This window comes from Botryllus schlosseri, chromosome 9 (assembly GCF_051294905.1).
Source record: "Botryllus schlosseri isolate E-star chromosome 9, Bs_hap1, whole genome shotgun sequence".
Classification (NCBI taxonomy): Eukaryota; Metazoa; Chordata; class Ascidiacea; order Stolidobranchia; family Styelidae; genus Botryllus; species Botryllus schlosseri.
The window spans coordinates 13,027,726-13,050,565 of NC_137244.1; the positions used below are offsets into that span (position 1 = coordinate 13,027,726).

At 41.5% G+C, this 22,840-nt stretch overlaps 1 protein-coding gene and 1 non-coding gene across 2 annotated transcripts; both read left to right on the forward strand.

Moving 5' to 3' along the window:
* The first annotated feature begins 417 nt into the window (after nucleotides 1-417).
* Trnap-ugg (transfer RNA proline (anticodon UGG)) lies at nucleotides 418-489 on the forward strand. Its single transcript has one exon. It is a non-coding gene; the product is annotated as a tRNA-Pro (tRNA).
* Nucleotides 490-7,664: 7,175 nt separating this feature from the next.
* LOC145446859 (octopamine receptor beta-2R-like) lies at nucleotides 7,665-21,286 on the forward strand. Its single transcript, XM_080325232.1, has 7 exons — nucleotides 7,665-8,599; nucleotides 13,433-13,605; nucleotides 13,679-13,826; nucleotides 13,889-14,034; nucleotides 17,393-17,603; nucleotides 20,531-20,633; nucleotides 21,061-21,286. Exons 1-7 carry the CDS (start codon nucleotides 7,843-7,845, stop codon nucleotides 21,188-21,190), a joined length of 1,668 nt encoding a protein of 555 aa, XP_080181358.1. The 5' UTR covers nucleotides 7,665-7,842; the 3' UTR covers nucleotides 21,191-21,286.
* Nucleotides 21,287-22,840: the final 1,554 nt, after the last annotated feature.

Genomic DNA, 22,840 nt, shown 5'->3' on the forward strand with positions numbered 1-22,840 from the left:
GTTGCTGAAGACTCGTTACGTTTTGAAACACAATAGTCTGCAACGCGTCGGCTGTGACTCCAGCCTTCGTCCTTTTAATTTTAAATTCCATAGAATTTTCACTAATCCATTTCGACTCCTTCGATTTTTCATCATAACTTGGGGATGTTCTGAAACTATGCAATTTTTAAATAATACGTAGGCCTACACAAAGCCTTCGCTCTACGTTACACCGATATTATACCTCAAGTCTATCCGTATTACCGATAGGTTGAATCCGGATCAAACCTATTCTGGTCAATGGTTACCTGATCGCTAGCATACTAGACTACACAGAATACCTTCAGTTTAATGTTGTGAATATTGTATTTATAAACTCGATAATTACCATCCATAAATCCAGTGTCGTGACTACTCGTGACAAGCTAAGCTCTCGTCGGCTCGTTGGTCTAGGGGTATGATTCTCGCTTTGGGTGCGAGAGGTCCCGGGTTCAAATCCCGGACGAGCCCTTTGTGAAATTTTTCAGCGCCTTTGCATTTAGTTTGCAATAATCAGTTTTCATCCCAAATATTATACATGATAAATACATGTAATAAATATATGTCTACTCGTTCATTCGAAGACTCATTCATAAATAATATTAAATTTCTATTCTTCAACTATTTCAATTTCAATTTTAATTGATCCCGAGGTAATTTATGAGGAGGATTGATGACTCATATAGTTCTCTACTGGTCTGCAGCGAATCAGATATGTGTACAATCTTCGATCTTTTAATTTTAGATTCCACGTTATCATCCTTCATAGTATAATGTATGCACGACTCATTGGTGTTGAGCTCGAGGCGTATATCAATGAATTTCAACCTTTTTTCTATTTACGAACTCCTTTCAGGGAATTGTCAAGCTCGGGGACCCTGAATCACCGAAATTCACGATTAGTTTTACTAATCTAGTACTGAAAACAATGAGCGATTGTGCGTCCTTGGCATGCAAAATGATGATATCTTTAAGATCAGGACTTCTATAAGTTTCTTTTGCGTTGCGACTCCATTAAACCAGCTGCGGTAGTAACTAGTCGGAAAATGTTACCGTATTATCGGTGGTTTAACATCAGAAAGTCGTCATGCAACTCTCTAGCTCAGCCTGTTTTGTGTACCCCTTAGGGTGGATTTCCGCGGTTGGGTACCATGGGGAAGGACAAAAGACTCCCCGCACAATTTTGATACTGATGGACAAGTCTTCTAAAGCTAAGAAGAAGAGAGAGCCGAGCTCAAGAAAGTCGGTAGCAGAGACCCGAAAAAGGATGCAAGAAAGCGAGAGTATATATATAGAGTGGCAGCATAGTGTCCTATATGGTGTCGACACAAGCAAATCGCACGGTTCAATGAAATTGTATCACGTCACAGTTTCCATTTGGCTACGGGCAATTTGACGGTGATTTTTGACCGACTTGCCGAGCATTAAATTTGATGAATCGGGTGTCAATCGAAAGCTGACGCTGTACTGCTGGCGAAAATATAAATTTTATTCCACTCATGGCCCTGGAACCCCCACAATCTGACCCAAATTATTCATTGTCGAGTAGATTGGCAGTGTGACGCAACAATGCTGTCTGGCGAAACGAGAGACTAGCTCAAGAGCAAGGATGCGGCCGAGCGGCGAGAGTGCTGCGCTGTTGATTCTTTTTCTATGCGTTTCGGTACAAGCAAGCACACACCAGCCCTTCCTTGACTTGTAAGGGTAGAACTGGGTCCACAGTATGTATTAGGGCCCTACCAGTTTTCGCGCAATATCCTTCAGCTGATAGAGATATGTAGGCTACGTCTAAGTAGTCTACATTGGATATGTCAGATTATTATGATATCGATTGCCTTAGCCCGCTTGTTGCGTAGGGCTCCAGAGATGCGTGGCGCTGTTGAGACTTTTTCTATGCGCTTCGCTAAAAGCGAGCACCCACCAGCCTTTCCTTGACTTGTAATGGTAGAACTGGGTCCACAGAATGTATTTGGTCCCTACCAATTTTCGCGCAATCCTCCAGCTGTTAGAGATATTTCTAGTAAGAAAAATATACTTTCAAGTAATAACATTCACTCAAGACAGCAAATTTAGATAATGCAAATATATCATATTGTAGTAATACAACTACAGTGTTGAGTTTTCACTCTAGTCCCCATAAGCACCACGTCGGTGACCTTGCCAAATTCCGAGAAGGCGAAAAAGTGCAAACTCTGTTGGGCCGAATGGACAATGGACATTCAGTTATTCACAGATGCGAAAAAATACTGCAAATCCGTTTTACGTAAGTTACATTAGGAATATATATACAGGCTACAGAATGAATATAATTTAAATATCTGTGATAGCCTACCACTGTATTACTTTTGACGCAAAAGGTCCCCGGCATTCAAAAAAACTATTTGGTGATTGAAAAATGCTAAACCAAATTCCAACGTCAACGTTTATAGTGATATCAGATATATTCCAGTGAAAAACAAAGGTATGAATTTGGTGGTAACATTTTGGAATCATTTGGCAGGTATGGCCCGCAAGCTTTCTAGTAACGGATTGAATCCGGACAGCGATACCAGTTTAATTCGACACTCCTGCTGATAAACTTTATTCAACAATCAACATTTTACCTGCTGCATTCGCGGACCAAGTCCTACCCATACGGATCAAATAAAAGCTTGTAATGTATGCTCATGCTCAATGCTCCTTGCTCACACTTAAACCATAAAAGCGACTATAGAAAGTATCGACACCCGCCATCAACAGCGCGACGTGTCTCTGGAGCCCTACGCAACAAGCGGGCTAAGGCAATCGATATCATAATAATCTGACATATCCAATGTAGACTACTTAGACGTAGCCTACATATCTTTATCAGCTGAAGGATATTGCGCGAAAATTGGTAGGGCCCTAATACATTCTGTGGACCCAGTTCTACCCTTACAAGTCAAGGAAAGGCTGGTGTATGCTCGCTTGTACCGAAACGCATAGAAAAGTATCAACAGCGCAGCGTTTCTCTGTGGCGCGTTTGCACATCGCTATTGCCGCGACGTCAGCTGATCCCACTCCCGCCGCTCGGCCGCATCCTTGCTCTTGAGCTAGTCTCTCGTTTCGCCAGACAGCATTGTTGCGTCACACTGCCAATCTACTCGACAATGAATAATTGGGGGCTGATTGTGGGGGTTCCAGGGCCGCGAGCGGAATAAAATTTATATTTTCGTAATCAGTGCAGAGTCAGTTTTCGATTGATACCCGATTCATCAAATTTAATGCCCGGCAAGCCGGTCAAAAATCACCGTCAAATTGCCTGTAGCCAAATGGAAACTGTGACGTGATACAATTTCATTGAACCGTGCGATTTGCTTGTGTCGACACCATATAGGACACTATGGTGGCAGTGTGCGAGAATGACTTTGTCCGTGAAAGCAAAACCACTGAGCTTTATCAAACGCATTGTCGTGGGGCACAAGGCCTGAATAGACGATAAGCGCCACTGTCGTCGTCGTCGTATAAAACAATAATAATAAGACGAAATGCCCTAAATACTATGCCTTATGTTGATTTACGAAATAATATTCGGGGTCTTCGAGCTCAATGATCCAATTGGGCGGCTTAGGCGCGTAAGTTTCGGCCCTGCTCTATTCCTTTCTGTATACCGTACGCCGTACCCGAGTATGCCCTATTACCCGCGCAAGAGTGATACCAATGTATGTCAAATCTTCTAATGACATCAAACCGACTTCTATAAATCAATGGTCGGTCCATTTTTTTCAGGATCGAACTCATATTGTCGTAACAACTTTTCTGCGTTGTGTCACGTATTGGCTATCGCTGTTAACTCGGAAATAACCAAAGCATACACACAAGATCACGAGAAGCGCCACTAAATTATGTGCATGAATTTCAGAACGTTTATCTGCATATCGATTTACTTGCAGCGGGACCGTTTGCTCGTTGGTAGGGCTGGGCACAATGATTCGAGTACTCGAATCTGAATCGAGTATTAATTTTAATGATTCGAGTCGAGTAGTAAAAGACGATTTTTTTCGAGTACTGTAATTACGCGGTTCTCGCAACTGAAAGTTAAGTTACTGACGATAATTATAGTTTTGATACTATTTTCTACTGAGGAAGCCTTGAAACCTTGGTTGGCCGTATCGCAACATACGAGACATGGTACAAATCTTCGAACGTTACTGGAAATAACACATTTCCGAAGTAATGATCATTTCACAACATTGTCAAGGCGTGCAATGAAATCGGTAGGGTCGAAAGCATACCAAAGTATCTTTAATGTGACGGATAACAGAAAATATATTCTTTGTGGCGGCATAAAAGGTACATATATTTGAACTTTTGCATAGTATATTCTGTTGTGACGTCATAATAAGTGATACTCGAGTACTCGACTCGACTCGAAGCGTAATACGTGATTCAGAATCCAATCACTCCGGTACTCGATTTTGCCTAGCCCTACTCGTTGGTCTAGGGCAGGCGATGGCAACATACACAGACCCGGGCCGTGACAAGATTTTCCGCGGTCTGCAGGCAGTTTTCGGTCGTACACGATAATGTGGCCGCAATCCCCCACTACCTGCTAACTAAATCAAATTATAGTGGCTATGCTTGTTATTCTTTAGTTTGGTTTGTGTTACCTTGTGTTCTTTCATTCTGATGTTCACGTACAGTCCTTACGAGGGATGGTTTGAACGTGAGGTTCGCGTTCGCGTTTTTGTGTGAACCTCAGAAATTTGGAGGTTCGCGCTCATTACACCATCTTTGGTTGAAATTCTTTCCACTTCAACTTCGAACGACTCTCTGTATAGTGGTATAATTCAGCACTATAGTTTATAAACGAGCATACACCCAGCCTTTTTCTACAATTTTAGTTGCTATAGATTAGAAACGTTTGCTCAATATATTCACCTTTCCGTTCGTGGATATTTAGTGACTCTATTGTGAGTTTTGCCCGCAATAACGTCATGGATTCACATTCGAGTTCACTTAGAACCTTTCAAAAAGGGTCGTGTTCATACGAACCAGAACCTTATACAGAGGTTCACAACCACCCCTAGACTAGGGTCTTATTCATCTGGCATGCAGCCAGAGTTCAATAAACTTGTTGACAACTTTGATCGATCACCGATGCCAGATTGACTTCAACAGCTGTTAAAGTTCATTACGTTAATGAATTCATTGAATACTGTATTTGGTATCTATGCTTTAACTTGAAATTGACATTAATGTGATTTATTCCTTGTATAGGTGGATAAATACGCGAATAATGTAGCGATTCAGGAATCCGTCCCGCCAAGTGCTTCATTTTCCCATATCAGGCCCGCCGACCGGAAAAGTTGGCCACCCCTGGTTAAAAGGTATATGATTCTCGCTTCGGGTGCTAGAGGTCACGGTGTAAAATCCCGGGCGAGCCCTCTCCATTTATAGACTAGTTTTCGTCTTTATTCTTCTTTAGCAGTTTATTACTTCTCCCATGTAATTCCTATAGGTTTTGGTTCAACTTTGAGCGTATATTAGTTCGGGATCATTTTTACGACTCTAGTCTAACCCATGAAGCCAATGCAGACTATTATTCGAGATCAGATCTGGTTCGTTCTAACATTTGGTTGCACTAATTCGTGGTCAAACTAATGACAGAACCTTGAACAATTATATGATCTATCACCAGGCATCGTCCTGACGTAGATGCGTCTCGCTTTACCCTCATAAAGCTTATATGCTCGCAACATAATAGTGCGTGATTCGCCTTGCGTATAACGTGCACGTTGTTTCATTTGCATGCTCGCCACCGCCACGACATGGCTTCTGCTTGCCACGAATCCAGAGCTCCAGATTTATGTTTAATATTAGCTTGTGAGTACGTTGTGACTGGAATCATGTAGCAGCTGATGTCGCCAAAATTAGTTTCGCGAAACAAATCTTGGTTCATTTTCGTTGAAGAGAAGTTGCGATTCACGCAATTCAATTAAGTTTTGATTTTCTCCATTCTGTATAACTATCCAGAAGTATTGCAAGACTCATGAAGTATTGGAATAGTTCTGGAATTGTCGGCTCATATAGTCGGCAAAATGCATGAGATCGAAATCACGCATTTAAAACTAACGGTGTTTTAAACCAGGGCTGGCCAACCTTTTCAGCCAAAGGGCCACATTCGATTGACGAACTATTACGCGGGCCACTAGCCGCGCGAAGCGCGAAAAATTTTTGTAGCTCATAGGTCAATAATATTGTCATTTGACTATATTGCAGGCATGTTGTATATCGCTGGGCTAAGTTTGGGAGGACTGGGCTATTCGGCGCATGGACATATCGATATCGAAAGCTGCGACCAACATGCGTCAATCATTTCGTGCCTAGGTTTTATAGTCGACGGTCTTACTGCGAGCGCAAACGCAATGTCGCATATGTTGAACGACACTTTGTCTCGTAATATAGTTCGACTCAATCTGATACATTAGGTATTCTTCCATTTTCACAAAAGGGCAACAATATTAAAAACAAGAAATCGAGTGACAACATGTTGCGCCAAGCTTGAAGAAAATTTTTACCTTTGATAAATCTATCGCAAATTATCCTGCTTTAGTGTACGAAGATATACCAATATGTGAATGGCTGATGGATCTGTCAATGCGTCGGAACTGATATTTTAGTCATCACATCTCAAGTGTTGCGGCCAGACTAATCAAAATTTTGGTTTGCCTTGCAAGTTCACAATCTGTGCAATCCATTTTTGATGATATTAGAAATTTCGGAAATTACCTCGCGGGCCACTCAAAACCTTCTCGCGGGCCACATGTGGCCCGCGGGCCACGGGTTGGCCGGCCCTGTTTTAAACAAATGCCTTTTTTAAAAACGGAATTGTGTTTTTTTCAAACGTTGTCTCAGTCTGCCATAATCGTGAAAATACTCTCGGAAAACATGGAGCATGAGCCTAGTATGCACCCACTATAGTCGACATATACGATGTGGGGTGGCTGGACCCTAAAAATCGTCGTCCGGTCAACAGTTATAGCGTATAGATATAGATCATTGGTAAGGAATGAGTGTTCTGACGACCGCAAAATGCTGCATAACGATGTAATCCTGGTTAAAGATATTTTTGGTCTGTTACGACAGTGGTCGGAAGTTTTTTTCGTAGGAGTCATATTTACGCTGTATTGTCAATTGTCAATTTCAATCCACTGTGACGTCACAAGTAAATATTCGTGACGTCATGGCTAAAAAACTGTAAAAAGCATTTTTCCAACAATGGCCTTGTTTTAAACATGTTCGTTTTGAATTGATTTTTGTTTTAAATGCAACCGTAATTGTGGTACATTTTTATTGTTAAGACTCGGCAAAATCTAGAGTTCCGCGAAGGCTTGTTGATTAGTGTAAGTTTTCGCAGGTTAGTAAAGGTCAAGAACCACCGGTTTAGCTGCTTTAGCTATAGCATACCCAACAGACAGGTAGCACTCATAAAACGTATCAAAGCCACACTTCACGATAATCGACGAAGGTCATGACGAATATGCGTCACTAGAAACCAAATAATATAACCTGTACTGTGAATGAGTGGTGATTACTTGTAAATTTGGGAACATCGTTAAATTAGTCAGATTAGTCATCGATAGATAACTAATATATTATACATCATTTCTCCACTTATTGAAAAGTATGTTCTGATCATGTATATATACTCGATCCATAGCGTGGATAGCGGTATATTAATAGTTCAGTGATATCCTATATGCTGCTATAATATAGACCTGCAACAAGATTTATCGCTCTATCTCAATCCGACACTTGCAACAGTAGCCTAGTGTCCTGGATAACGAGAACAAGTCAAAAAATATGCAATTGGCTGCTTCAGTATTACTGATATTAATAAGTGCAACTGCCGAAAGTCAGAGCCAGGAAAACCAGACGTCGAAAGTTTTCATATACGTGCGCGCAGAAGGAGGGGATGATGGTACCAGAAAGTATGGAATCCACCCAATCCGCCAAATGGGAAAGAATAATGTCGTAAATGCATTGAAACGCGACAATAGCAACAACGCATTCGATTCAAGTCGCCTCAATGCGAGCGATCAGCTGACGACGTCTGCTACCGGAACGAAGAGAGCGGCCGCTCGTCCATCAAGGAAACGTACTATCCCTTATGCGTTTGATTTACAGCGCTTTTTAGTCGAGCCCCTCTCCGCTATCGACCAAGACTCTCATACTACAACAGCTTACGGTGGATTCACAGATACCACCGACTCTTACGAGTTTACATCATCTTGGCAAAGCACCGATGAGACGAATGCGGGCAATGAAAATTCGACCGTGTTTCAAATGACAGGTGGAACAGGATTTAAATACGAATCCTGTCCAGGGGAAGATGAGACGCTCGCATTATGTGGTTACCCGATGTTTTACCGTCAGAGCGATTGCGAAAGTATTTACTGTGACGGGAGTCCTATGAAATATTGCGAAAATGAAGAAGGCATGATATCTTTCGCATTCCTGTTGACTTTGTTGGGGTTAATGATCACTGCCAGCAATCTTCTACTTCCATACGCGGTGGCACGCTGTAGAGAAATGCGGAGTAATCCAAATTACATAAAAGGTGAGAATATCAGTTCGTTGCTAATATATTCAGTGTGCGCTGTGCACTCAGTAAATTCCACATCGACCATATTCTCCAGTTGACAGTATTTTCTTTCTTGGCAAGATTGATCGTTGATCCACTAGACCAGGGGCGGGCAACTTCTCCATCCGGCAGGCCGGATAGCAGGACATGAACATAAGGCGGGTCGGACTTCTGAAATCTTAATGAGTTTAGGGGAAGTCCCCAATAGGAACGCGCCACAGACCCGTCCATCCGACCCTGCACGACCCTTTGCACATGCAATTCAGAGACGCACACATTCTTGCAGTTGAGAACTATATCTGGATTGGGCCACTGGCGTAGCCAGGGGGGGGCGAAAGGGGCGGTCGCCCCCCCCCCCCCCAAATTTTTGGAAAATTTTCGTAAAATCAATAGATATTAGAGTATTTTGGGGCAAATGTATGCAACCTAAAATTTTTCTTCGCGCTTCGCGCGATTTAGTGACCGTTCATGTCTTGATTTGGTTATCGGTATCACGAAAAAAATTTATTCCGCAAATACCTATTATTGAATTTAGCTGCATTCTCAATTATGAGAATACAACAGTACCAGCAGTAGATACACGAGAGTAACCCGAGGTCGTTGGGTTGATTGAGTCTGTAGGAGTGTCAGTTCAGTATGGGGTTGGGGACTGTTAGCTCCGGCAACTTCCGTTCCGGGACACACGAAGATATATAAAGTATGCTACATGCTACTCCGCAAAGTGCGCTCCCAAAATGATTGACCACCATAAAACCGACACATGTATTCCGAAGCCTTCGATATAGATTTTCGGGTGCTTAAATGGCTGGCGCCGAATGATCCTGTCCCTGCAATCAGACCCCTCCAACATAAACGCAACTGGCACAGGAAAATATCACCACTTCCCGTTAAAAATTGCTAATTTGAAATTGAACGAGTCTGATCAAAGGTGTTTTTTAATTTGGTCTGGTATGTATCAGCGATTTCAATCTTTAAAGTAGCGTCAATCTCTACCAGAGGTTACGAACAAACCGTGCTTCAACGAAGTAATAAGAATGGACACCACTTGCTCATATAGACGTACCAATATTATTGATCAAATTCTTTCATTTATTCAAAAAAAAAATTTCCGCTCCGCGCGACTAGGGCCGAAATTCACACTGATTGTTCATCACTTTATGTCAGCGATTTGGGCTCATCCGTGCAACGACCACCTAATAAGCTATAGTTGGCAACTTGAAGCTTCCATTGGGTATGTGTGTGTGTGCGTCTAAGAATCGTATGTATAAAGGGTAGTGATGAAATTGCCTATGGCAGGATGTACGGTTCTGCGAGATGTTCCCACGAGAGAGCTCCCCTAAAGTCATAATCCCCCACCCCACCCCAAACAAAATAAAAATAAATTGTTTTTCTGGCTACGACCTTGCGTGTGCTCAATCAAGTGGTGACAGCTTTCTACGCAAGTCATGAAGTAACAGCAATAAATGACAACTGTCACGTCCGGCGTCCACCCTCTAGAACAGGGGCGGCCAACCCGTGGCCCGCGAGAAGGTTAGAGAGGCCCGCGGGTTACTTCTCGAAATTACTAGTATTATCAAAAAATAAATTACCAAAACCGAATAACTAAAATTTGATTAGCCTGACCGCGAAATTTGGGATTTTGCCGACTAAAATATAAGTTCTGAGTTCCGACGCATTGGCGTAGCCAGGGGCCAGCCACATTTTTCGCAGATCGTCGTATATGACTATATAATGTACAATATTTCGCGCGGCTAGGTTGGGGATCCACACCAAGTCTTCATGTCATAATTGTTATTGATTTTGATGCGTATTAATATAAGTATTGTTTTCAACGTTACCTATTATCCGGTACCATTCCATCGGAAGACTAAAAAAGGTCATCAACATTCAAGTGGCCCGCGCAATGGTTCGTAAGTCTCATGTGGCCCTTTGGCCACCCTGCTCTAGAAACTAGTCTTGCCGTGTGGTATGAACATATAGCTCAAGATGTAGGCCTATAATTAATTGTCCCCTGAATGTTTGATGACATCACTTTTATCAGCCCCGCCGGCAAATCTGATAATGAAAACGTATTTACAATATGCAAAGACCAATATAATGAACCAATTTCATTCATTAACCATAAAAAATTTTTCGCGCTTCGCGCGAAAGTGTTGTCGTCCTGGTTTTCCACAGTCATCGTTTGATGACATCCGTCTGTGGAATATATATAACTATCGCCCCAGATGTTGTGTTAATCATCCAATAAGCGCCCAAGTCCATCGATTTTACCTATTATTTTCCTTATCTTTAAGGGGGGGGGCATTTACGTCATCGAATTTTTCGCCCCCCCCAAATATTTTTTCTGGCTACGCCCTTGGATTGGGCTACCGATTCACGGGCGAGCCAAAATCGGTATTATGGATGTGATAAAAAAAATCAGAGTCCATTTGGCTTCTAGTCGCACGAAGCGCGAAATTTTTTGAATAAATGAATTTGATCAATGATATTAGTGAGTGTATGACAAAGTGGTTTCTTCAAAGATTTACGGCACGTATAATTATAATTTTGAACATTGATCACGCCATAACTATATGTATTCATAACCTTGTCGCATATTATTCACTTCGGGTGGGTTCATTCTTATTAATAACTTCGTTGAAAACTCCTGCAACCCAACGGCCTCGGGCTATTCTAGTGTATTTATGATACTGTATTCTCATAATCAAGACACGTACCTAGAGACACTAAATCGCTCAAAGCGCGCGAAATTTTTCTAGTTTGAATCAAACGACCCGAAAATATTCTACTATTTATAGATATTACGAATATTCTCGAAAAATTTGGGAATGGCATGGCCCATCGCCCCTGGCCGCGTCAATACGGTGAACATCAGTTGTATTGAAACGTCGCTTTGTCTTGCTAATGTTCATGCTCGAAAATGTTTGCGCCAAAATGCCTGTGGACGGCGACGCGGGACACATCATCACACACGACCGCAAACTGTCGCCGGGCCGCGCAAAATCCCGTCACGGGCCGTATGTTCCCCGCCCCTGCACTAGACTTTTGTTTCGACGCGGCACTGGGATTCCAATGAGTGCCGATTTATCAGGCGTCGAATCCTGTCTGCTGTAGGCTACTACATCTGGTAATGTGTACTAGGCAAGCGTTGCGTATCGGTCTTCTATTCTCAAATATAAACAAGCGTTCCAATTAATCGATACGGAATAGCTCATCTGAATTGTAGATGCGTTAAGCGAGGATTCGTAATAGTGGTTGCTCGTCCGATAGTTGAAGAGAGAGAGAGTAAGAAACAGTAACTAAGAAAATATATGAAGACCACAGACGGGCTCAAGCAATTAAATTAACCAATCAATCAAACCAAAACAGAACAATCAAGAGATGTCGATGAGAAAAACGAAATACAAATAAAGAACTGAGTTGAATTAAACTGATTCACTACAAAACATGACTCGTCAAAACAACTTTTAAGTCGACAATAACGACTATAAGCACGGTGATATAATTACTTATGACGTCTACAAAAAGAGAGAAGGCTAACCTGAAATAGTTTTTTCGACAGCCACAAATGTCCCTATCCCATCATTATCGTTTGTCATGTAAAAATGTATGATAATCGGGGACGAAACAGCACTTCGTCAGCCCCATAAAAACGCTCATCTTGTCCCCACCCCATACTGTTCTAACTAAACTTCTGGGGGCTTTATCCCTAGGACCCCCTTTTAATAAGGGCCTTTTCCCCACCTCTCCGAAAGATAGGATTTTATTTTATGTATGGGTGTTGGTTGTCTAGTCACGCTGAGCGCGCAAAACATTTAAAACTCATGACTTAATTTTGTCAATAAAATAGAGTAGTTTCATATATTACCTTCGATTTTTGATCCTCTCTCTGCCCACGAGATTCGGTTATCGGTACATATATATATGCTATGCTATAGCTGAGGGAAGTGGTGCCATCGAAAATTTAGGCACATATTTAATAAGTATCCATCTTCGGGATACCTTTTTGGCAGCACACTTCTCATAGTAACATATTGACTGAAACTTCATGCCATAGTGTGTCATAACGCGGTAATGACCGACGCCGAAATTGCTATTCCGATAAATTATGTGTATTTTTACTTGGGGAAGGCACCCATAATGAAATCAAGACCCTGGTGACAGTAAATCGCGCGAATCGCGAAGAAAATTATCAAGTTTAATAAATCTCCCACAGAATATTCTATATGTTGATGTATACGGAATAATTCTGGGCCCCTTCGAGCGAGCCACCCCCAATTGGCGGGTTTGGGGTGCGGCAGTTACTGCTCTGATGATAGTATGAGATATATAAATATAAATTCTTATTCAAGGCATTGCAGTGACAATTATATAGATGTTTTGCGCCTTTTGCACCACGACATCAATATTTGTATATTTTCATTACCTTTGTCTTGTGTTCTTCTTCACCGAACAAAATTCAATTAGGCCTACTCTCTCCTACTCTTCAGACACCCTATCTTTTGCATGTGACCGACTTCCGATCTCTGCTGCCAACTTTGTTACGCGGTTGAATTCGTCTATGGGCATTTCAAGACACTGTAATTGTAGCGGGATCGATGATGAGGAGGTCAGATTAACCACCGCATAGCCGTGGTTCGGCCGACTTCCACTGAAGGTGTCGAGTCGGTGTTGTTTGCTACACTGTTGCAGTCCCGTCCCAAAATTCTAATGTAATCCAAACGAGTTCAGGATCACTCATCATGCGAAAGATTCTAATAACTTTCATCGCCTTACGGATGATTTAATGAAATTTTCAATTTTATTTAGTTTCTTTGTCGTTTGCCGACCTTTTGTGCGGTATCGTCTTACTAACAAGCATTCTTCCAAACCTGCTCTCGTTTCGAAGCACTTCGGAACGACGTTTTGCCGAATCAGCTGCGAAAGATAACGTCAGTGCATTTGATATGGTGACAGGTGCTTTATCTGCGTTATCGCTGGAGGTAATGACCAACTGCATGCAACGTCAAACCTTATTGGACACAATATATACGATTTTCGTCAAAATTTATGCAGGCATCATTGCTTCATTTGCTGTTATTATCGGTCGAGAGATATTTCACCATCAGATGGGCTGTCAATGGATGCGTTTTCCAACGTAGAACTATTTTGATATCGATTGCGGCGGTCTGGTGTGCTTCTGTGGTCTTCGCAATCCTCCCAAGTAAGCAATCCTTCAATGAATTCGAGCCGTTTTTATTCTAATCACTGTTATTCTATGTTTAGTATTTTGGCCGGCCGGATACAGCTACCAGATGTTACCTGTTCTATTTTTATCATTTCCGACAGCGAAACCAAACGACGACGGAACGGTATCAAAGGGGCTTATGATTTCCGCATGTGTCGCGATGCTACTGCCATACACTATTATGGTTCGTTAGATTTTATTGTATGCTGACAAGCAGGGCTTTGGAGCCGGAGCCGGAGCCCGGAGCCGGAGCCCCGGAGCCGTGGATTTTCACCGGAGCTGGAGCCGGAGCCGGAGCTCTATATAAAATTCAGCCGGAGCCGGAGCCGGAGCTGGAGCCCGTTCTTTGAGGAGTAGCTCCGGCTCCGACCTATTTCATAAGATGCAATTATATATATGCAACAACCACATCTGCTGATTTATCATAATTGAACAACAGGTCTGGATTTTAATGCTGTGCACAGCAATGGCATAGAGTAAAGTGCAATCTAGTGCAACTATGATGTTGTCGACAATTGACAAGTATTCAGTATGACGTCACAAGCCGGCACGGTGGCACCTATATGTCTTCGTTGCGCTACATCGGATGTTACTGACGGCTGACAGACTCTAGATTACTATAGATAACTAACCTATGGGTAAATTAGTAATCTATATAGACCAGGAATGGCCAACCTTTTCGGCTAAAGTGGCACATGCAATTGACGAACGAGTGTGCGGTCCACTAGCCGCGACAAGCGGGTAAAATTTTCTAAGTCTATAAATAAACTAGGTCAATAATATTATTACTTGAGTATTGCGGATCTATAAATACCGCCCGCTAGGCTCAGTTTGCAAGGACGCGACTATTCGGCGTCTGGTCACATCGATATCGAAGGTCTCCGATAATATGCGACAATCATGTTGTGCCTACATTTCACCGTCGACGATCTTTATGTGAGCGCAAACGCGAAAAGCCTTTCTCCCGTAATTACGAATACAGTTAGACTCAATCGGGTAAATTAGGCGTTTTTTTCACTTTCAGTAGGAGGTAGGCTACCAAGCAAGAAATCGTGTGACAAATAAACACGCGAAGCGTGAAGAAAAATTTCGCTACTATTTTAGTTTATTGTAATGTACGACGATTTACTGAAAATGTGACTGGACCCTGGATCTGCCAATGCGTCGGAAGTCGGAAAGGATATTTTAGTCATCAACATCCCAAGTGTCGCAGCCAGAATTGTAATTTTTGTTTGGCATTGCAAGTTCACAATCTGAGCAATTCATTTTCGATAATACAATAGGAAATTACCTCGCGGGCCACGCAAAACCTCTCCCGAGCCACATTTGGCCCGCGGGTTGGCCACCCCTGATATAGACAGGCCATTCGATAATTTCAGAGCCGGAGCCGGAGCTGGAGCCGGAGCAGTGGTGATAATGCGGCTCCGGAGCTGGAGCCGGAGCTAATGTATGATAGAAGAGAGCTCCGGAGCCGGAGCTGGAGCAGTTTAAATTTACGGCTGCTCCAAAGCCCTGCTGACAAGACCTTGTAAGCATGTTTCCAGTATGTATCAGAGTAATGGCCAAATTCATGATTGAATTCCTTTAATAGTAATTACTAGGGCGGTTTTTTTTACCTGAAAAAAAGTAAATTTTGACCTAAAAATTCAAAATTTTGACTTTTTTTGACCTAAAAAAACTGAATTTTGACCAAATTTTGACCTAACGTATGCAAATTAGGTGTTTTCCCAAATAATGTCACAATTGTACCAGTTATCTACATTTCCGGTTGTAACTGGCTGTCCCAACGTAGTAGTTTGGCCTGAAAAAACGCCTTTGGCTTAGAAACAGGCAACGTTGTACATATAAAAAACAATATTTTAACGAAATCTGGCTCTATGAAGAATTCCAGTGGTTGCAATACGTATTATGGTGGAAATAATTTTAAAAAATTGTAGTACAACGAGAGATACTTTCCTATATTCTTGGGTAAAAAATGCATGTCCTTACTTGCCAAGGACGTTCAACAGCAGCAGTTGTTGGCTTACAACACTCAAGTTGTGCAATGTGCATACACTACTGGTGACGCACCATGTTGCTTCATTCTGTCAATGTTGTCTATTACAATTTTTCATCATGCGCTTCTCAATGTAAGAATGATGCCCCAGTTAGGATATTGCGGTACGTTGACCATTGACCGTTGATGATTCAGTATGAGCAGACAATGCGCCGTTTACAACAGTAGGTCTATAAAGTAGACTACAAGCTGTAAAATATCAAATGATACGTTCACAGACAGTGCAAAATCTACGATACAAAGGAAATAAAGACGTCAAAAAAATTTTGACTTTATGAACAATTTTGACAAATTTTGACCTAACGCTACAATTTTGACAAAATTTTGACAAATTTTGACATGTCAAAAAAAAACGCCCTAGTAATTACATTCCACTACACTCAAATAAATCTATAGTAATTGGAATCGCAATCAATTATTTTATATATCCCATCAATTTCTTTATAAAGGCGCGATAACTCTTTACCTTTCCGTAGTATGACATACGCCTAACATTTTGCGAACATGGCATAGTGCGCTGTGTCAATTTATTGATGGATTTGTAAACTACACTGCTCATTAAAATGAGAACACAAATAATAGTTATGCTCGTCGCTCATGAACTAATCTCATCACTGTCCTTATACTGTCTTAGAACATGTGTCGAAGACTCAAGTTCAAGGAAGCAAAATCGTGATTTCTTTATTATATTATCGTAATCGCTCCATTCAGAAGTAATCGTAATCGTAACAGAATACATGGACGCAGTAATCGCCCTTATATGTATGTTTACGGGCCTCATTTTACGACACATACAATGCTTGACGTCCTGATGTGTGGTATGAGATCGCCAGATGTCGCCAACGATCCTGTATCAGGATCAGTACAGACTTTTATTATATACTGAAGCGAGAATTGACATGCCGCTCAAGGGCCCAACCGCCCAACCGCCCAACCCGATAAAAAAGTAATCGACGGCTCGCAGATAATGAACGCTAACGTCGCGGTAGGGAGGATCATTACAATTATAGCCTAGTTAGAGATGGGAGATCGTCATTTAGGCCTTAGCTGTGAAATGGTTCCAAATTGGTGATATCCAGCTTCTAACATATACCTCGGTAGGACCTCACAAAAAACAGCTGCAACATGAATGGGTTGCGGATTCGAGTCCGACCGAGGTCGACTCCATAATTCGTATACAAGTGTAGGAGGTTTATCTGGGCTCCTCCTCTCCATATCATCAGTGTAAGGAGGGTAAGCGGTGTCTAATCAAAAGCCTAGAAGTGGTCTGTGCTACAAGTCGTCAGCTACGGAATAGAAAAAAAAAAGAAAATTGGCCTGGTGTAAATGACCGTAGTAGTCGACAAACACCATGATTACCTCAAAACTAACCAATATAGCTGCGATCCTGGAAGCGCATGGAACAGATATTCATGAGTAGGCTACTTCGCCGTAAACACACAGAATATACCCTTACCCAGTAATACGGTATCTGTCAATGATTCAGGTCGCGGTATGCTTTCTGACGTGGTCAATGGTGCGGCAGAGGCGAATGAAAACACGGGAGTGGAGGAGCGAAGTTGGGAAATTTCAGATGAAATCAAAGGGTGTCGTGAATGGTTTTCTGATGTTCGTGCAAGCCATCAATTACCCGTCGTGGGAGATGACCGCGTTCAAGTCACTCTTGATCATGGTGGCAGCTTTCAGCGTAACATTACGTAAGACGCCATTGATGACTTCTTTGACAATATGAGTCGGAACTGCGATTCGCATAGTTATTCCCTACGTGATCTGTCTAGTGCTAAAATTTTCTCAGCATTCATGGACTATGCACGTTAATGTTATTTACGTACGATGAGTCAGTTGCGTCTAAATCACTCGCATAACGACTTGAACCGGCTATTCCAGCGGTTCCCAAAATTATATAAATAAATTGCCTGCATGGTAGACTCATTGAAAATATAATGGTATTTCGCGGGCCCTATAAAACTCGGAAAATGTTATACGAAACATGCAACTACCATGCAAATGAGAGGAAAAGCAAAAACGATCTAATATACCATTGGACCTGTGCACAGTGTGCACCTACAGTCCTACACCTACTTTGCTGCAATTAAGTCATCAGTGTTTCATTTGGTTTTAGATTAGGTAACTCTCGTGTAGGCTACGAAAACCAGTCGGTTTCGGTATTCGTTTTTCTCATAGAATAAATTACGGACTCTCTCAAACCTCTATACCAGCGGTTCTCAACCGGTTCTATACCAATACCGAGAAAACCATTACCGAGAATGGACATTACCGAGAATACCATTACCGAGAATGGACATTATCGAGAATGGACATTACCGAGAATGGTCATTACCGAGAATAGACACCACCGAGAATGGACATTACCGAGAATGGTCAATGTCAAGAATATAGCTTACTGGGACTGACGTTGTCGAGAAATTTATACCTGAGCATCGATACCGAATGTGGCAACGCCGTGATGCACTCACACGACCTGCGCATATGCATAACATGCCTGCATTTCATATATTGCATTCTCGGTAATGTCCATTCTCGGTGGTGTCCATTCTCGGTAATGTTCATTCTCTGTGGTGTCCATTCTCGGTAATGTCCATTCTCGGTGGTGTCCATTCTCGGTAATGGCATTCTCGGTAATGGTTTTCTCGGTATTGACCGGACACCTTCTCAACCGGGGGTCCGCGAAGCAATTTCAGGGGGTCCGCGAGATCTCTAAATTTTTTAAATGGTTGATAACCTAATCTTTATTTTATTTTTTAATTTGAGAAAGCATGAGGCAGTTTCGCACCACGACTGCTAAAACCTCATGACTCATATCATCATCATAATTGTCTGACATAAACTATCGTACTGTGGAAAATCATTTTCATTGCCAATTTTTCAATAACATGCTGATACAAACATATTGCTGTTTGAAGACGTTTTGTTGGGGTTTGTGGAAAAAATAAAAATATGGAGATAACGTCAATCAGGGGGATTTCGTAATGTCTGTGAAACCTTCTCGATGCGGAGTTGTCAGTCTCATAAAATTAGTGAACAGTCGTTTGAAATAAAAAATTCCGAGGTATTTCGCTAATTTGTCCCAGTGCGGGGACTGAAACCTCGCCACGAAATCCATTTTATCCTGTGATATACATAACCACTATTTAAACAGCTTCTTGGATGTACAGAACTTCAATATACAATTGAATAGTATATTCATATTGAAATGAACCCGAGTATTTTCGGCTGACACTCGTCATAAATTAAACAATGATATACCTGCCCTTAAAGCTCGGCTATCAGATTTGGCACATTCTTATTGGGGATTCCCTATCGATAAGGCTGGTTTTTTTATGAACAAGGGGTGGTTCGTTGCTATCAAAGCATTACGCTCCAACCCTGAAATTCATATCACCAGTTATATTGGTATGTTCAATTGTTCCTGGTCAAAAATGTTTGCTCGTAAATATATATGTAAACCCGAACATAACAAGTCGTTTCCTGACAGTCTTTCTCAGGTTGGAAAACTTGGATCAATTCTTTGGCGCTTAAAATTTGTCTATATACTTTTAGATTAGGATTTCACTTTGACGGTAGAAACTCTCTGCGGCTCGCGATCAGTATGTTGCCCGTCCCTGCGATAGATGCTGGACGTGATATGCTCATAAAATATATGTTTCCTCATTTTGGTGCCATAAATGTTGCGATCGCACCAAAAGTATCGTCGGAAGCGTTATGCGTTAATATTGCATTAGCCTCCATCTATCTTTGCGGAACTGGTTTTCGGCACTCCTCGTTCATATCAAAACGAAGACACGGATTTTCAAGACACGACCTAGTACTTCAAGAAATACAGCAGCAAAATTAGCTTTGAAATAATAAAAGTATACCAATTTCTACATAAATCGAATGAGATTATTTTCAAGAAAAATCATTATTTTGCTGTTTATCATAAGCCTACAGTTCATATTTGCACAAGACAGATGAAGGTTGCACCATAATAGAGCTAAAATTGAACTAAAACTTGAGGGGGTCCGCGAGGGTCCGTGACGGTCAAGAGGGGTCCGCGAAGCCAAAAAGGTTGAGAACCACTGCTCTATACGGACCACACTTGGCCCGCGAACCCCAGTTTCGAAACCGTTGCTCCATGGCCTACTTTCTATTTAAAATCCCCATACTCTGATTCTACCACTAACCTAAGCCAGAAGACTTATCGTTAATCCTGATCTTGCAACTACCAACGCCGACCGTGATATTCAACATTGTATCGGCTGTACTGTTATTGATTATGAAGACACTTTCTTGAATCACTAGTCACTGCTCACTGTTAGATGAAATTCGTTATTAAATGACCGAGTCTCCTGGTATACTGGTCAGGGAAAGCCAATTAAACTTTTTATCAATAAATCATAAGACCCGTCAATTCACGTACATTAGCACATTAATGGAAGAACACGAGAGACTCCATAAGTAATCGAAGGGACGCTAGAATACTTGCTTGAATCAAGCCATCTATTTATATTTTAGTGAAATGTTGGCGTTCCGAGGCCCAGCCTCGCTCGCGTGGGCCTATTTAGTTAACCTGGAAACAAGAAACATTGGCAAGTCTATTGATAACTTTCTGTTCCATTAACAGTGCCGATGCCGATAGTTGCTCTGCAGTATTCCGCTGGATATTACACCTGCGACAGTTACGTTGTCCCCTATACATTGGCATTTTACGCAAGCTTTTCTAACAGGTGAATTTTTTTTCTTCCATCTTTTCCACACATTTCCATATACACAGTATCAGGCGAAGGATTATGCAAAGTGCTTGATGAGTACGCCTAAAATTTAGAATACACTTGGTAGTTGGTAGTTGGTACTGCAATTCTCGCCTTTACTTCGCACGCATTTTGATGTTATTCCATTTGGGAATGTTGATATCCTTGTAGTGCAGACCCGTCCAATGTGAAAATGTTAGCTTGACAACTGCCTGAAAACTGTTTTAGTGTGAGGGGTGTAAACAGAGAGTGGATGGAATGATTGCGATGACATTACATGACCAAATCCAATCCTGTAATGCACGGCGGACGCGCTACACTCATATTACGGAGAAAGCGGTTCCGCCGTACCATTGTTAAAATACTGCAATGTTGCCCATTGTGATATCAACTTGTCTTTCAGCTTCGTAAATCCACTGATCTATGCATTTCGCGACCGACAATTTAGAAATGCTATATTGCCGTCGATCTGTCGCAAATCGGACTCAACGAGGGGATCTCAAAAACACCGAAAGCCTTTATCGGGTGTATAGTAGGCTACTCAAAATTTGTAATTTATAATTATCATGGTTGCATAATTTATTATTATTCATTTTCAATACATTTCTCGTTCAATTGCAACAAATAAATTGTATTTAGCGAGTACCCACAGAAAAGAGTATAGTTGTCGCCAGTAGGGCTGGGCAAAATCGAGTACCTGAGTGATTCGAATCTGAATCACACAAAATACTTCGAGTCGAGTCGAGTATTCGGGTATCACTCATTATGACGTCATAACAGAATGTAATATGTCAAGGATCAAATGAGTACTTTCTATGCCCCCACACAGAATAATGTCTGTTATCCATCACATTAAAGATACTTTGGTATTTTTTCGACCATACGGGTTTCAATGCACGTTGTGACAAATGTTGATGGATGATCATGACTTCGGAAATGTGTTATTTTCACTAATGTGCGTAGTTTTGTACTACGTTTCGTATGTTGCGATACGGCGAATCGGGGTTTCAAGGCTTCCACAGTACAAAATAATATCGAAACTATAATTCTCGTTGATAAATTACCTTTCAGTGGCGTGGAGCGCATAATCTCAGTACTCGAAAAAATCGTATTTTACTACTCGACTCGAATCATTAAAATTAATACTCGATTCAGATTCGAGTACTCGAATCATTGTGCCCAGCCCTAGTCGCCAGTAGGGCTGGGCAAAATCGAGTATACCTGATTGATTCGATTCTGAATCACGTATGATGCTTCGAGTCGAATAGAGTATTCGAGTATTACTCATTATGACGTCACAACAGAAGGTGATACGTCAAAGTTCAAATATGTACCTTTTATGCCACCACAAAGACTATAATGCCTCTTATCCATCACATTAAAGATACTTTAATGTTTTTTCGACCGTACCGATCTCATTGTACTTTGTGACAATGTTGTGGGTTGATCATGACTTCAGAAATGTGTTATTTCCAGTAAAAATTGTAGCATTGTACTATGTCTTGTATGCTACGATACGGCTAATCAAGGTTTCAAGGCTTCCACAGGGGAAATTGTATCGTAACTATAATTTTCGTAGATAAATTAACTTTCAGTGCTGAGGATTGAGGAGCGTATAATTTCAGTACTCGAAAAAAATCGTTTACTACTCGACTCGAATCATTAAAATTAATACTCGATTCAGATTCGAGTATTCGAATCATTATGCCCGGCCCTAGTCGCCAGGTGCGATTTCACCCCAAGAGACCAATTTTACAATACAGGTGACGAAACAACGAAGAGAATGATAGGGGCCGAAACTGTTAATACTTTCAGTTAGTTGTATTTAATTTACTGTTTGGTATCTTGTTAAGTTCATTTTATAATCGATGTCGATAGATTCGCGTCACTCATCTGAGCCGGCTAGTGGCGACAGAGGATCAAACCGCGAAAATTTCTTAACGTTCCGGCAGTGGTTCCCAAACCTTTTCGGCGTGTGACACACTAGAAAAGTGATAAGAATCTCACGGCAGACTTACAAAAAAGTTGCCTAAAAATCTATTCAAATGGTAATGCGATGGCTATACTTGTTTGTACGAACACATATTCGATCGAAACGGAGTTACATTGTTGACAAACATACCCGCATTTCGTCATTTTCCAGGCAGTGTTTCCAAGCGCTGTTACAGAGCCCTTAATTTCAG